The sequence below is a fragment of the Apteryx mantelli genome, chromosome 8 (genome assembly GCF_036417845.1).
Source record: "Apteryx mantelli isolate bAptMan1 chromosome 8, bAptMan1.hap1, whole genome shotgun sequence".
In the NCBI taxonomy this organism is placed as follows: domain Eukaryota; kingdom Metazoa; phylum Chordata; class Aves; order Apterygiformes; family Apterygidae; genus Apteryx; species Apteryx mantelli.
This window is the reverse complement of record NC_089985.1, coordinates 8,730,296-8,744,714: the sequence shown is the minus strand read 5'-3', so window position 1 is coordinate 8,744,714 and position 14,419 is coordinate 8,730,296. Positions and strand designations below refer to the sequence as shown.

Sequence of the window (14,419 nt, the reverse complement as noted above, 5' to 3'; positions counted from 1 at the left end):
ATAAAAACTTGTATTGAGGGAGCGGCTTAATTAACTATTCCTGATTAAAGGAGTGCAGTATGTGAGTTTAATAGCCTGTCTTCCAAAGCAGACTGCGAGTTCCCTTATTACTTCGGTGCCTCTCACTGGCAAATTGCGAGCTGCCAGCTCTTCTCCGTGATTAATTGCATTTTGGGGAACTTAACGCTGGGGTGGGAGATACTGTATAATTATTTTGCTCTTGCTTCAAGCTCGTTACGTAAGGCAAAGCAAGGAGTTGCCAGGAACAAAGTCATGGGAGAGGGGCCAGCTGAAAGGACCGAGAGGTCCCCAGAAAGGCCAGGCACACTGGGCTATGAAGTGAGGGCTTGGAGCAACTCTTCCCCTCTCCCTGTGTAACCTCGTTGCAGTTGAAATTCATTATCTCTGTCCTAATCGCTGTGGATGTGAAGAACAGTTTTGAGCAGCTTGGCTTTTGAGGATCATCATGTCTCGTTTCAGTCATCCTTGAGGTTGAACAACTCTTAATTGATGCAATATTTTCCCAATGGCCATGTTTTCTAGTCGTTTTGGGGGATTCTCCGAGACCTTATTGGTGAGCATAGCTGAAGAAGAAGTTCGCATCATCTGCAGCCTCTTGCACCATTTGCATATGCCAGTATGCTGCTTGCCCTCTGTGCAACAGCGTGGTAGTGATGGCTCACGTCCAGCTCTCTTCTCCATCCTTTTCTCCAGAATTACTACTTAATCTGGTGTTTCCATTTTGTATATGTCCCGTTGATTATTCCTGCCTCAATGTAGTACCTAGCACTTGAATGGTCTCCTGCGTTTTTCAGTACGTATCTCCAAGTTGTCAGGGTAATTTTGAATTTTGCAAAACATTCAAGTCCTTCCTGGCTTGGTGCTCTCTGTGGTTTAGGAAAGCAGTTGTAGTCTGTAATTCATCATTTTTCATCACTCATGAAAATCCAGCTCCAGGACAGATACCGACAAAATCCTACTCAATGCATCCGTCCGTTTTGACCACATGCCATTATAAACTCCCTCGAGTATGGCTTTGCAGCCAGCTCTGCACTTAGCCCAGAGTGCTTTCATCTCGCAGGTCTCGGAAAACAGACTTGCTTTTCCAAACTTGTTTATGAAAATGTCAAGAGAGATGGTGACAAACACCTTGCAAAAAATTGGGGTGTATCACGTGGTAGGTCTTAGTGAGGTTCATTATAACCAATGTAACTGGACTTTAGTATTTACGTAAATATGAGCTTTCTTAATATGGGTTTCAAATACTCTTAGTTTACACAGTTTTGCCCTGTAAAGGGTTTCTCTGAAAATGTTAGTGCTGCGGAATGGATATTTGCTTTAAAACAGATGCTTAGATTAGGAAGCGCCATTGAGAGCCAAAGGATGAATTTAGGGAGCCAGCTCTATTGCTGCGGCATGGAGGAGATGCGAGGGCCTTGGTTATACGGCTCTTTCGGTACAAGTCAAGGTGCAGTCGTCAGTGCACATTTTCACTATAAATAGAGAAAGGTTTGAACAAAAGGTGGATAAAACCCACGATCTTTCAGCGGGTGTCCTAGCTTGGACTGGGTGTCTGCTCACATGTGACTGATCCAAGTTTCTGATGACTAATCAGTGTCCAATGAGATTAAAAAAAAATCAATAAATTTAATCCAAGGTAAAACTGCCTAGTTCTATAAAGGAGAACGCTGCCGTGGTGGCCGAGCGCTGGAAATCATTGCCTCATCCTAGCTGAATAGTATCCAGCAGTTGCGTGGCTGGATCTTCCAGACGGCTTTGACGCACGGGGACTCAGGAATCAAAGTGAAGTGTATTTGCCATGCCGCAGCCCTGCAGGCTTAAGAGCACTCAAATTCATTTCATCTGATGCGTTCCACCAATATTAAATAAGTCCAATATTTATTGTCCTTTGCACCTTACTTTTTCCTGGCTCTGAAAGTCCAGCATCTCACTTTTTGGAAACTGAGCTGCGATATGACAAATATTTCTGGCCAGTATTTCTAGCTCTGGCAGGGTTTGAAGAATTCTTGGCCAGCTTTTACAGTAGGCCGACAGCTTAGACCAAATATAACAAGAGGCAGAGTACAGCATGTAGAATATAATCATGTTATTTGTTATTATGCTATTTTTCTCGTCTCAAAATTATTCACAGCATTCTGGGGTTTGTGCTAGATAGGACGCCATTCAAAATGTTTTTGTCAATACTTAGATATTAAATAATTTTAAACAAAATAAAAGATCTTTTTGTCTTTTAGCAAGTTAATTACACTGTGAGATTTGCTTTGATAATTCATTTGGGAAGTCTGTTGTATTAAGCGTTTGGGAGGTAGGACTTATTCTTGGTATTTATGGTTTCTCTTTTGGTTCCTTCTCTGCAACTATGTCAACGGGTACAATTTATGATCATGCAAGGAAAAAACTTGCTGAATTGAAAATGTATAGCCCTACCAAGAGATGAATACCTTTCTGTCTTGAAAAATGTTTTCTGAACGTGCATTATTAACTGTTACTAATGTGGGCCAGAGTTCTGCCCTGCTCTTCTGTAGGTGAACCAAAAGTCGCCTTGCTGGCCAGCTTGTCACAAATAGGCTAAGATTAATTGAAAGTGATTTTAAGCTTCAGGAATTTGGCACAGAGGAGCCAACCACGGCAATACCGAGGCATCACGTATACGTAACAACAGAAAGGCTTTACTGGTCCTCGGGCGTTCACAGGACAGCGCTGCATAGGGTAGTAACCCACTTATTTATAGCTTGGAGTTCAAGATGACGTCGATGGCCGTGCTTCATTTGGAAGAAAGGAATAGAAGATTCTTGGCGAGGAAGAACTTGCTTGCTTTTGCTCGTCGGACACAGTCGATGTGTTGTTTAAGTGAGGTTTAAACGACGCAAAATGTGCCTCTTGGGTTTCCCCGTCAGCGGGCGACCCTTCCTTTCTCCCGCGAGGGTTATTTTATTAATTCGGTCTGTACGCAGCTCTGGCGTCTTGCTGGTCTCCGTGTTGTTCCTGTGGCTGTCCTGCCATCTGCCCCTTCTCTGCCTCCCATATCTGGCCATTTTAAACATATTATACGATGTTATCGCAAAAAATCCTAAATAATCGTGGCCACTTTGAACTCGTTTGTTGCTCTTGTGGCATTTAATAGCTGCAAAATTAGCCTTCGGCGAGGGTGGTCTTCTCCTGGAAGAGCCATGCGGACCACGATTCAGGAGAGCCTTGAGGCATATAAGGCATCGTGTGCTTTAGCCTCACTGGGGTTGGGAGGCTGTGCTTTTCATGAACAGAGCCAGGGAATGAGAAGATTTTCCTTTATCTCAGTGGCACAGTGGTATCTACTAGATCTATCTACAGTGGTGCGACACACAGTTCATCTATTTGTTTGCTTCAAAATGTGCTTTTGCCACCATGCAGGTTGAGAAGTTTTGCGTAAGTGTTATCAGATTTGGCAGCTGAGTGCAAAGCTTGGAAAGAGTGGTGTTTTCAGTTTTCTTTGCGAGAGTTATAACATCTGTTTGTTGGTGTTCGTGCTGGAATTGATAAGCCTGCTTTAGGGTGAAATGGGCTACTTGCTACATCTTGAATTATTGTTTCTAGTCCATTCTCAACCATTTACAAAATGGGACTTCTAGAGAAAGGCCAAAGAAGGATGCATATCGCAGGCCTATGGGGCTATAGTCCCTGCTATCAGTTTTTCAGAAGTTATAAGCTCCTAGAATAGAACAAAAAAACCCAACATGGTCTTTGCTCAAACACACTTTGCTCTGTAGGATTTTTAGAGCGCCTTGATAACCCTGTCTCTGCTGATCTTCATTTTGCATGAGCAAGTAGGAAATACTAATCACAGCATACCAATTGCGATTGCAGAAGAGATTTTATTTATTAGTATTCTTCAGCAGTAGTCAAGGAAAATGCTGGCTAATACTGTTGTAAAAAGGCAGAGGGATTACGGAGCGTGGGCTTCGGTGACTTTAATAAAATCTAATTTTGCTCTTAGGATCACTGACGTGGTATACAGTATGAAGTCAAGTTCTCATTATCACATTAAGATTAAACAGTGAATTAAGTGCAAGGAAGTAATTGAATGATAACACTGCAACACTGCCGTGAAAAATGAGACAATATTTTCATTCTAAACTCTTGTTTTCTCCTCGTTGTAAGTACGTTCTTATGAATGTGCCTAGGAATGTGCTTCTGACTCAGGCGGAAAGCTTTTGTGTTTGGTAATACTGCGGCTGGTGGTAATCACAGGCAAGTCCTTCATTTTGTGAACATCCCCGTGATGGGAAAAACCTAGTGAATTTTAGAGGTGTTTTTCCTATCTTTGCACCCACCTGATTTTGAGAAGAAGATCAAGTGTGTGTTAAAACTCAGCATCTGCAAATGGCTGAAAACAAACCATTACTCACTCAAAGATGGATTTTGATTAGAAATAACAAAATCAAAAGTGATTCAGGAGTGCAGATTTTGGTTGTTGCATGTTCTCTCTAATTTTAGGAAGAGCTGTTGGACTGTGAGTCATGGGACGTGCAGATATTCGACCTTGTGGTAATTCTGATAGCGTTATATAATTTTTTTATTAAGCAATCCCAGGGTTGAGGCAGGAAGATAGATCACACCTAACACTTCTTCGGCTGGAGAGGGATCTTGTACCACAAATTTTATGTATCCAGTAGAGAGCTTGAGCGCAGCTTATTTCTCCTTCTGCATTTATTTACCTCATTTTTTTGAAGTATGAATGTACAGCACATAGATGTCCCTTGTAGATCTGCTAATAAAACTTAATGGTATTTCGACTGCAAACCATGATTTATAGTAACAAAATGAGTACATTCTGCGAAGACTTGCCTAAGTCAAAGAAATTTGAAAACTCCAGAACAGACTCTCTGTTGGAAGGAGCTGGGCTCTCTCGGCTGAGTATATGTGACCCAACCTGCCTTTCAAAGTGAAAAGTCTTTTGCTTTTAGGGAAACCTCAAAAGCGAAAATGGTTGGTAGCATCCATTTGCTTGCAGGTTTCCAAGAGAACTGTCGCTGGCGGAGGAATGCCGTCTTTATTTCAATATCATAGGTTAACCTCACTGGTTTGAGATACCACATTTAAACGGGAGCTTCTATTGCTATCAAATGTGGTAATGCATGTGGTGCTTTGATTTCAATAAGGTTTTAAATCTTGTGACCAAAACTGGAAGCATACTCTTTAAGAAAGATGTAGGCAGACTGGAAAGGGCCCAGAGGGGAGTGACAAGAATAGAAGGTTTAGCAAATGCAAGCTGTAATGAAAGATGGAAGGAATTGATTTGTTTAGCCTAAAAAGACAGAGGGAAACATAAGTCACCCAATATATAAAAGGTTTCTTTAAAAGGCATGGCAGGTTTTTTCCATGACCACGGAGAGAGATGCAAGAAGACATCAGGCAAAGATTTAAGCTGGGTGGTAGAAAGAACGTTTGAACTTTTAGGGAAGTAAAAAATTAAAGACAGGCTATGGAGAAAACTGTAGAATTGGATGTTTGGAGAACAGGTTGGGCAGAAATCTGTGCTTTGGATACATGCCCTCAGATGGTGTAATTAGATGATATTTTGAAATACCTTCCTTTGGTGATCGTTGCTACTATCTGAAGCTTTCAAGAGACTGACCTCATAGAGTCTCGCAGGGCTGTTTCATATTTTGATCAAGGGGCCACGGAGCATATCCCTACTTGTGTTCCCACTAACCTCTCCATCCCCAGCCAGTCCCGTCTTGCCCAGCATACATAGACCTCCTCTCACGTGGCCTCTATTGCTCCCTCCCAAGGGAGCAGACGTTGTACCCGAGCGCAGCCCGTCTCGTACTGATGCCCGGTGGCCGACCTCTGAGATTTTCCTCCAGAAAAGGAGGTGCACCCCTTTCCAGTGGAGGAGGACAGGGCTCATTTCCAATCCTTCCTCTGCCCCCTTCCACCTGGGAGAGGGTGGCTTTGGGAAGAGGAGATGCAGAAGAAGGTGAGATGATAGACATGCTAAAACCAGAGTGGACAATATACAAGGTGGAATCAGGGAACACTAGTATTGTGGATGCTGTGGCATTGCTGGCGCTTTACTTTGTTGTCCTTTGGAACGGTGGATCAGGCACATGGTAATGCAGTGTTTCTTAAATATACATTGGACGTCAGTACTTCCAGTTCTGTGTTTTGATGGATTTTAAGGTAGTTCTTGACTCGGTGTTTGGTCTGGATATCTTCCCCTGATCTGCAGCACCTCTAGCAGCCAAAGCTATTTTTATTCATCCGTGATGGAACATGTTTGCTTTGCTGGTTCACATTTCTGCTGGGGAGACGCACTGATTTTTGCAGTGAAACCTATGGGAGATAAACACTTAAATCAGGAATGGAGGTTGGGTTTTTACATGGCTTAAAGTCTTAAAAGCCTTTGTGATTGTCTTTTGTTCTGGTATATACCATCTCTATTCTCAGTATTAATGTCAAATTAATTTGTTTGGGATAGTCTAGACAAAATCCATGCTTATGGATGGACTGGATACTTAGTAAACAAGCAGGCTACTGTATTCTTTGTGAAATAATGATTTTTTTTCAAATCTAAACAAAACAAAAGATTGTACAAAATAAATGAATCAGAGTTAAGGTTCCTCCTGCAGCCATAATATTTCTCATGTGTCATAGTACCTATGTCATCCTTAATAATAATTAAGCTGTTATATCCTTTAAAAGCAGCATTTTAGCCACACTTGGTGAAATTTGCTACGTAGCAAGAACTACAACTTCCGTCTCTCTTGGGTCCTAAATCTTATGCCTTGTGCAAGTTGGAGAATTAATAAGAACAAAACAGAAGTTGAGAGAAGCAAAATGCAGACATTGAAAATATGCTTCTGTGATGATGTTTACTTAATTGCTGTCTACAAGAAATTTAAAAATTTTAGCCATGGACAGTGCTGGGAGAATGCGTGCTTATTGTAGGGAATTGTTGCTGTTTTGGAACATGCATTAATGTGTTTCTTTTTCCCTTCGTCAGCTACAGAGCTCCACGAGTGGAAAATGTGGTTAGCCAGCAATGTCCATGCTGCATGAGCCCTCGGCGTGCAGCATACGCTCTTCCACATGTTCAGAGGTGGTTCCCATGATGGGAATCTGTGGGAATTGGAAGCACATTGTGGGAATAATTGTTGTCAGTTGTGGGAATGCGTGTGTGTTAGTGGGCACACATGGAGATCGTTTCTGCGTTTATGCCATTGCTTTCCACTCTAGAGTCACCCCTGTAGGCAGTGAGTGACCAAACCCTTCCCATCACAAATATATTTGTATTGATGGGAAATGCTACTGTCCTTCATAAATCTCAGGTTTTGAACAAGAGGGAAAAGTATCTTACATGTATTGTGATGCCACAAAGTTCCCTGTGAGACTGGGTTAATGGGACACTTTCATATTCCTAATTTCTGAAAGGACCTTGATGCACATTATGGAGCTACATGGAGGTAGTAAGAGATGTGTGATAAACCTAGGGTACTCCAACCTTTCCTTTGCGATTAAAAGCTGATGACCAGCAAAACTGCAGACCCTAAGAGAGGAGGCACCATCACTGTACTGTTGTTTGGCAGATGGAGGGGACTACGTGTTATTTTTAATGCCTCCTCAGAATGGCTGCTTGATGGTCACCATCTTCTCAACGAGCCCAACTTACATGTAATGCAAAACTGCTTTGCAGACTGTTTTCTTGGAGCAAAAACTAATGGATGCATGCCCTATTAGGGATGGGCTGCATAATACACCAAGTTACTTTTAAGACTGCGCCATTTATGCCTCGATATAAATGTTTACAGACTTCTTGCAATACCGTTCTTTTGTATTAAATGCCAGCTCTTTCCACATTATTACTCTTAGAGGAGAACTGCCTTCAGGAGACATGCGTGAAAAATTGGCATGAGTAATATGTCATTTATTGTAAATAAATATATTTCTATAAAAGCTTGTTGAGAGAGATATATTAACGATGCAGGCTAAATAAGCAGTAAGATAATTCTGAGCCAAGTCTTGTTACCCGGGGGGTTGTAGGATCCAGAAGACTGATATACCTGCAAAAGAGCAAGTGGTGTGCTTTTCATTGCTAAGCGCAACCTAAACCTGGGCTGAACCTAACCTAAAAAGTTTCCTTGAGGGCCAGTCTAATCATATAAGTTTTCCATCATGAAGGTTTTAATTTTTCTCCATTGTTCAGATGGACAAAAATTTTATCCACATTTTTTCATTTGCTAGATAAAACTTTCCACCACTCTGATGCACAAAAGCCATTAAAGGTGTATTATATAACTAAGAGTTAGAGAGCGGTTCTCCTCTCTGCTCACAGCATTTTCTCTTGAGCATTTCTGGATATTTTTTAATTTTAGCCCTAATGCTCCATGCCTTAAAGGGATCCCACATCACCTTTAGACATCTCCCTTGCTCTGCTTCCTGCAAGGCGATTTCACGTCTGGAATGAAATTTCGTGTACTGTGTCCAATCTTGTGGATACAGTTGTTTTGGCTTTATCTTTGTCACAATGTTCATTTTCTTATCCTGGCTGCTCTTTTAAGTACCGTGCAAGCTCAAGGAGCCAGAAAACCCTGATTGTTAAAGCAGCATAAACCCAGTATTATGGAACGGAGGCGTTTTTAACGTCGTTTTCTGCAGGGGACACTTGGAAGTTTTAAGTTTGGGAATCGCTTTGCAGGAAAGAACTCCGAGATGGAAATAAATGCATTTACTTTTCTGGAGTTTTGTGTCACAAGCTATATCTAAAGTAGAGGATTTTAGGCTGTAACCCCTGCGGAGGGGTGATGAAACTACGGAGCTGTGAAAGGGAGTAGACCAGCAAGGGGCAAGTAGGGTTTCCCTAGAGGCTTCCGGTCTGCCTCCTCTTTTTTCCATTTCCATTCCTTATTTGTGATTTCTTCTGTTTACCTGGCTTCATTTACCATCTTCGTGCCAGCTGTTCACAGGTCTGCATCTCAGTTCTGTCTAGTAACCAAATACCGGGAAAACTTAAAGAAAAATTAATTGGAAATACCATAGCCCAATAGTCCAGACTTTCTGATACTCAGCGGGAGGAAGAAGGAGTTGAAAAGCTGACTGGGAAGTTTAAAAAGACTACTATTAGATGCAAGTATTAACGTCCTTTGAAAAACCTTTAGGAGTGGGAATTTACCTTCTTTTTATTTTTTTCCTTGCTCTTTAGTGATGTTCCCCATCAAAGCTCGCGTGCCAATAGCTTTGCTGAGAGTGAACTATATTTAGATATTCCGGGAGAGAGAGACTTTTCCTCCCTTTTCCCTTTTCTTCAAATTCACGTTTGTCAAGATCCTGCCGCCTCAGTTAAGTGTAGTGAGAACATGGGGTGTTCTTACAGTCACACCCCGATTTTAACTTCTTGAAAGCACTTAAGAAGAACGACAACACATTCGTTACCGTCCCGGTTCATCTTGCTTTCAGCCAAATGCGCAAACAGCTGATCCAAGAAAAAAAAAAGGTGGCAATCTGAAACCGAATCACTTCGGATCAGACGTCCTTGAAGAGGAAGATCAATAGAGGGAAGGCAGCAGGGCGATATTTGAAATGGTGCCGAACCTGCAGATAAAACAAGTTTGTTACCCTGACTCCAGCCAGCACCAAGCTCTGAGAGTCAGGTGGTTGCTTGCTGTATTGGAGAGTTTAGTAAGGCTCCGCTCAAACCCCTCTCTAAGTTTGCAGTATGTTTTCGGAGAGTCTTTTTTATGACCATGACTTGAGGTGCGATGTTTGTGCAGGGAAATACTTGAGCTTCCACTTGAATTCCTTCTGACTTCAGCCATTGCTCCCAGTGCTTTGACAGCAGGCCCGAGACTTCCCATGTGTCCCTTTTAAACTTCTGGAAATAAAAAAAACGAAAATTGTAGTAAGTTAGTCCTGAAGTTTTTTGGAGTGTTGTCTTTCATATACGTTCCTCTGCGCAGCTGCGGGAGGTGGTTGCACGTGTGCACCTATATGCTAGCACCTTGCTTCATTGGGAGTGGGAAACTTCATTAGATGTTGGCCTGTGTAAACACCTACAGAATTAAAAGCCCATCGAGGACGGAGGGTAACATCTCTGGTTTTGGCCGGTGTTCAGGGTGGTCCAGCCAAATCAATACACCTTCTGCAGCATCACTTTAGTCCTTGCGTTTGTGCTTCCCAGCATTTCCACGTTGCCGGCTTGGGCTGCCACCATCGGAGCACGTGGAGCTGCCTTCGGGCATGGTCCGCTCTGGCGAAGTGTCTCTGAATCACTTGTGTTTATTTTGCTGCAGGGAAGTTTCCCAGTAGTAACCGGGCTGGAAAACTGTCTTTTTCCAGGATGAGGCCTACGCCGTAGAAGAAATTTGAGAAAACCGTGGTCCATTGATGAAGGCACAGGATTTCCCCCTTCCAAATGGAGATTGCACTTGCAGCTTCTGTGCAGACTAACGGCACGATGCTGGCTGGCTTAGCAGAATTGGATTTTTCCAAAATAAATGCACAGCTGCGCGCCTGTTTTCCCCCTCCTCGTTGCATGCCTGAGCAGCCAGGATTTGGCCTGAAGTCCTCAGGCATCGGCCTCCCCCAGCCTGTTACTGGGGGAGAAAACACCCAGACCTATGCATAAATGTCTGATTTATTAAGAAGCTCCTTTGAGACACTTGGAAGATACTTTATAGGAGTAAGGCGTCATGGGCAAGTCCTTCCTTCTCAATTGAGGAAAGTTTGGCCTGAAACAGGAAGAGCGTGTGCTAAAACGGTCCATTGAACACTAAGATTTATTTCGAAACCTGCCCTCAAGCTCCGTTCAGATCAGCTAATAACAGCGCGTGATTTATAATCGTGTCAAGAACAGTCCTTTCTGCTAGCACTTGCTTCTGTTTCATTTTCTCGCTCTTGATAAAAGGCATTTGGGGGTTTGTTCTTCCTTGGCTTAGGGTGTTCTTTATAATTCAGGCAGATGGGACGCACGAGCCGCTGTTGGGTGGTTTCCCACGCGAGTCCACCGTTGCTTGTTCTTGGCCGGTAATAGAAAGTTCAGCATTGCCGTGGGTATTTGTATCCCTAAGGGGATTGCTTTTAATAAAGGCTTTTTAAATTTTTTTTGAAGGTCCTTTCTGTGACTGCGATGAGAACGTCTTTGTCGGGTGTCTCCTCACCCACCGTTAGCACCTAGGGCTTGCTCCCTCTTGGCACGTGAGCTGTGATGGGTGCATCCGTTAGGCGTGCTGGTCTGACGGACGTGCTCCTCACCGTGCCCGGCCCCCTCACCGCACGGGCTCGAGACCCAGCTCTTCGCTTTCCCCCAAATGCTTTTAACGATGAATTACATAGTTCTGGAAAACAGCTCGAAAGGTGCTGCAAACTCCTTTGAGGAAAAGTGCTACCCTGTTATGAATGATGTGTGGTACTTACAAATATTTGAAGAGCTGTAAACTACCAATATTAAGTAAAAGGTAATCACTGTCTGGTGAGACCTGCGATATTTCTGTGAACTTGAATGTATTTTAATAGAGAATCTATAGAGGCGAAGGCGTCTTAAAAACAGAACTAATTCTTGAGAATGTGCCACCTCCAGACATTGGTGGCTCAGGGTACAGCTGCAAGTTGGATATTTTCAGCCTTTTCCAAATTAAATTAAAAAAAAAAAATCAAAGAAACCTGCTTTGCTTATGCTAAGATTTACTGTTTTACGTGGGTTTTTTTTTTTTTCCTATTTGGTCCTATATTTGTTTGATTATTGTAACATTTGAGAAAAGCAATGAAAGACCAAAAGGTGACCATAAGTTGATGAAAACTGGTCAGTAGATTAGGTAGTGGAAGTAATTGTTACTACCATCTTTAATTGATTTCTTTTGTGCCCATCTCATCAGTTAAAAATGCCGCACACACAAAATAATACACGGTCTCATCGTTTGGAAGCGTCTCTCTCAAAAATCGACAATCCCTATAATTATCAAAGGTTCTTAAAAAGGGGCTTTTTATGAGGAAAAGAAAATACTTAAAATTAGGCGCACATGTCTCCAGGAGGGGGAGGGGGAAGGCGTAAGAGGGGAGACGTCCGGGGAAATGCTGGCACGTAGTTCATGCTGGTGGCAGCGGTGGCTGTTGCCGTGCTAACGGCATCTGGCAGCAGAGTCGCTGCCATCTGCTAACGCCCTGCAATTCTGGTGCGGCACGTCCTTTTCGGGGGGAATTAGCAATAATTAACAAATCTATCAACTGGAATCACCTTGGTTTGCTGACAGCTTTACTTTGATAGTGATTAGTTGCAAAATGACGGGGAATAAAGCGTCCGCTATTACCCTTTTTGCTGGAGACTGGCTGCCGCGGATATCCAATTACAGCGTCCCGAGTGGTTTATTTTTAAATCTGTGGTGAGAGGCGTTATTTACTCTCTTACCTTTCTGCCAGCCTGCGAAGCAGAGCTAGATTAAAAGCAAACAAACCTTTGCATATTAATTTCCAGCCGCAAGCAGCAGGCGGTAGATGCGTCTCCGTTATTAGAAGCCATAGGTGGCAGGGAATAGTCTGGGGGGTCGTGGCATTGGGTTAACGGGAAATTTATTCCCGTCCTCCTGAGCGAGTTAGCTAATCTTCCGAATGTTTTTATGGGACCCGCAGAAAGAAGGCAGTGCCTAAGTGTGTTTTCTTCTCGTGGCTTCCTGGTCGTCCCTAAGCGGGAGAAGTTTCTTCAGAGCAGGGTTGGTGCTGATCCCGGCATCTGCACGTATATCTGTATTTGTATAGAGAGGGAGTTTGCTAAGGCTTGGAAAGCAAGGCTTGCTTCTCTCTTAGGGTGATTTTCAGGCCCGGCGCTGTTTTCTCTTTGGGAGGATTAGCAACTATGCGTTGAACAGCGTTAAATATGCTGCGGCGCTCGATGTTTACGGTCCTTGTAGAGTTATTCATTAAAGTGTTAGCTGCTAGACGGCCTACTTTTTGAGCCAGCGATTCAGTAGCCCTCTTAAAAATCACTTGGCGTGATTTATTCATTCAGCGAGTAAATAAGGCGGAACAAAGCCGCCAGAATTACCGGCGGAAGGGCTCGTTTCTCGTTTTGCCTGGCTCGAATTGTCGCCGGCGTGGTGCGCCCGAGGAGACGCCGGTGACCGGTTTCGGTGGCGGGCCGGAGAGGTCGGCTCAACGCGGGCCCATCCGTACCGGCAGCTTCCCGCTGCTCCGGGAAGACTTGCAAGCGGCCACGTGCTTTCCCACTTTTTTGCAGGCAGGAGATAGTTTTTTTCCCTGAAAACAAGAGGTCGATGGCTACCTGCCACATTTGGGCTGGTGGCTGGGGGCTTTGCGGTGCCCTGGTGATCACCAAGCCCCCGCTCGTCCCATTTAACGTCTGTCCACCCGAGCTGCTGGCTGCACGTTTCCCTGGGTCATTTCATCACTTTTTTTCCTTTAATTTTGCTTTTCTTCGCTGGGCGGTCCAGGCAGACGTGACCGAGTCCGGTGGAGCGTGATGTTCCCATGACAAACGCCAGCTGTGCTTTGTGTGCTCAATAAATGCTGATGATTTCCGTCTTGTGTTTTTGTGTGTTTCAGGAAAAAAGTGCCAGTTCAAACGTAAGACTTAAATCTAATAAAGAGATCCCAGGATTAGTACATCAACCCAGAGCAAAGTAAGTTCCGTTTTTTTTTCAATTATTAACAAAATTTTATGTGCACTCATGTTCCCAAATAGTTACCGGTTAAGTTCCCTGGGAAGTTTTTGCTCCCTCCTGGGCTTAGGTTAGCAGCTATACTGCACGATGACTCTGTGGGCCCAGGGAGGGTAAACTTCTTCCATGTAAAATGATTAAATTGTTTCGGAAATGGTCATTGCTGTCTTCGTTATATGGGGCGCTCCACTGTTTACCCAAGCTGCTATTCTTCCGCACCACTGAATTTCGCTTGATACGTGGGTTTGAGTTCCTCATCACTAAGTCGACAAATATTGGTTATCATCATGTGCAATTTATTTTTTTTTCTTTTAAGGTTTATAGTCTCAAAACCTTAACAAATCTGACCCTAATGGAGTGAGATTTGGGGCATTGCCTGGGAAAGGCCTACTTTTCTTGAAGAGTAAAAATAAATAGATAAATAATTAAATGCCTTTTATAGGACTGTTTTCCTTGTTGAATGGGTGTTATTTTAAAACAAAACTTAGACCGTTTTGCCAATACTATTAAATTCAAGTACAGTGGAGGAAGTTTTAAAATGTTACCTAGAACAGTAAGGTTGGGAAGATTCCTGCTATATCGAGGAGCATGTAGATTTTTACATAAACACTGTACGTACGGGACCAGCAGTAAATCCATGGGGGTCTTTGACAGAGGCCGAGGGCTTGGTTGCTTCCTCTTCACCCTGAACGACATGTTGCTACCACCTTGCCTTAATGAGACTTCATCCATACGCCCTTGTCTTTAATCAG

At 43.3% G+C, this 14,419-nt stretch overlaps 1 protein-coding gene across 2 annotated transcripts in view; it reads left to right on the top strand.

The window, feature by feature from the left end:
- The window catches only part of C8H1orf21 (chromosome 8 C1orf21 homolog), a 90,289-nt gene that overhangs the window by 68,470 nt on the left and 7,400 nt on the right, over window positions 1-14,419 (top strand). For both annotated transcript variants that reach the window (XM_067300410.1, XM_013956329.2), the window contains exon 4: window positions 13,552-13,628. In XM_067300410.1, coding sequence (XP_067156511.1) covers window positions 13,552-13,628 — 77 coding nt within the window. The remainder of the gene's footprint in view (window positions 1-13,551; window positions 13,629-14,419) is intronic.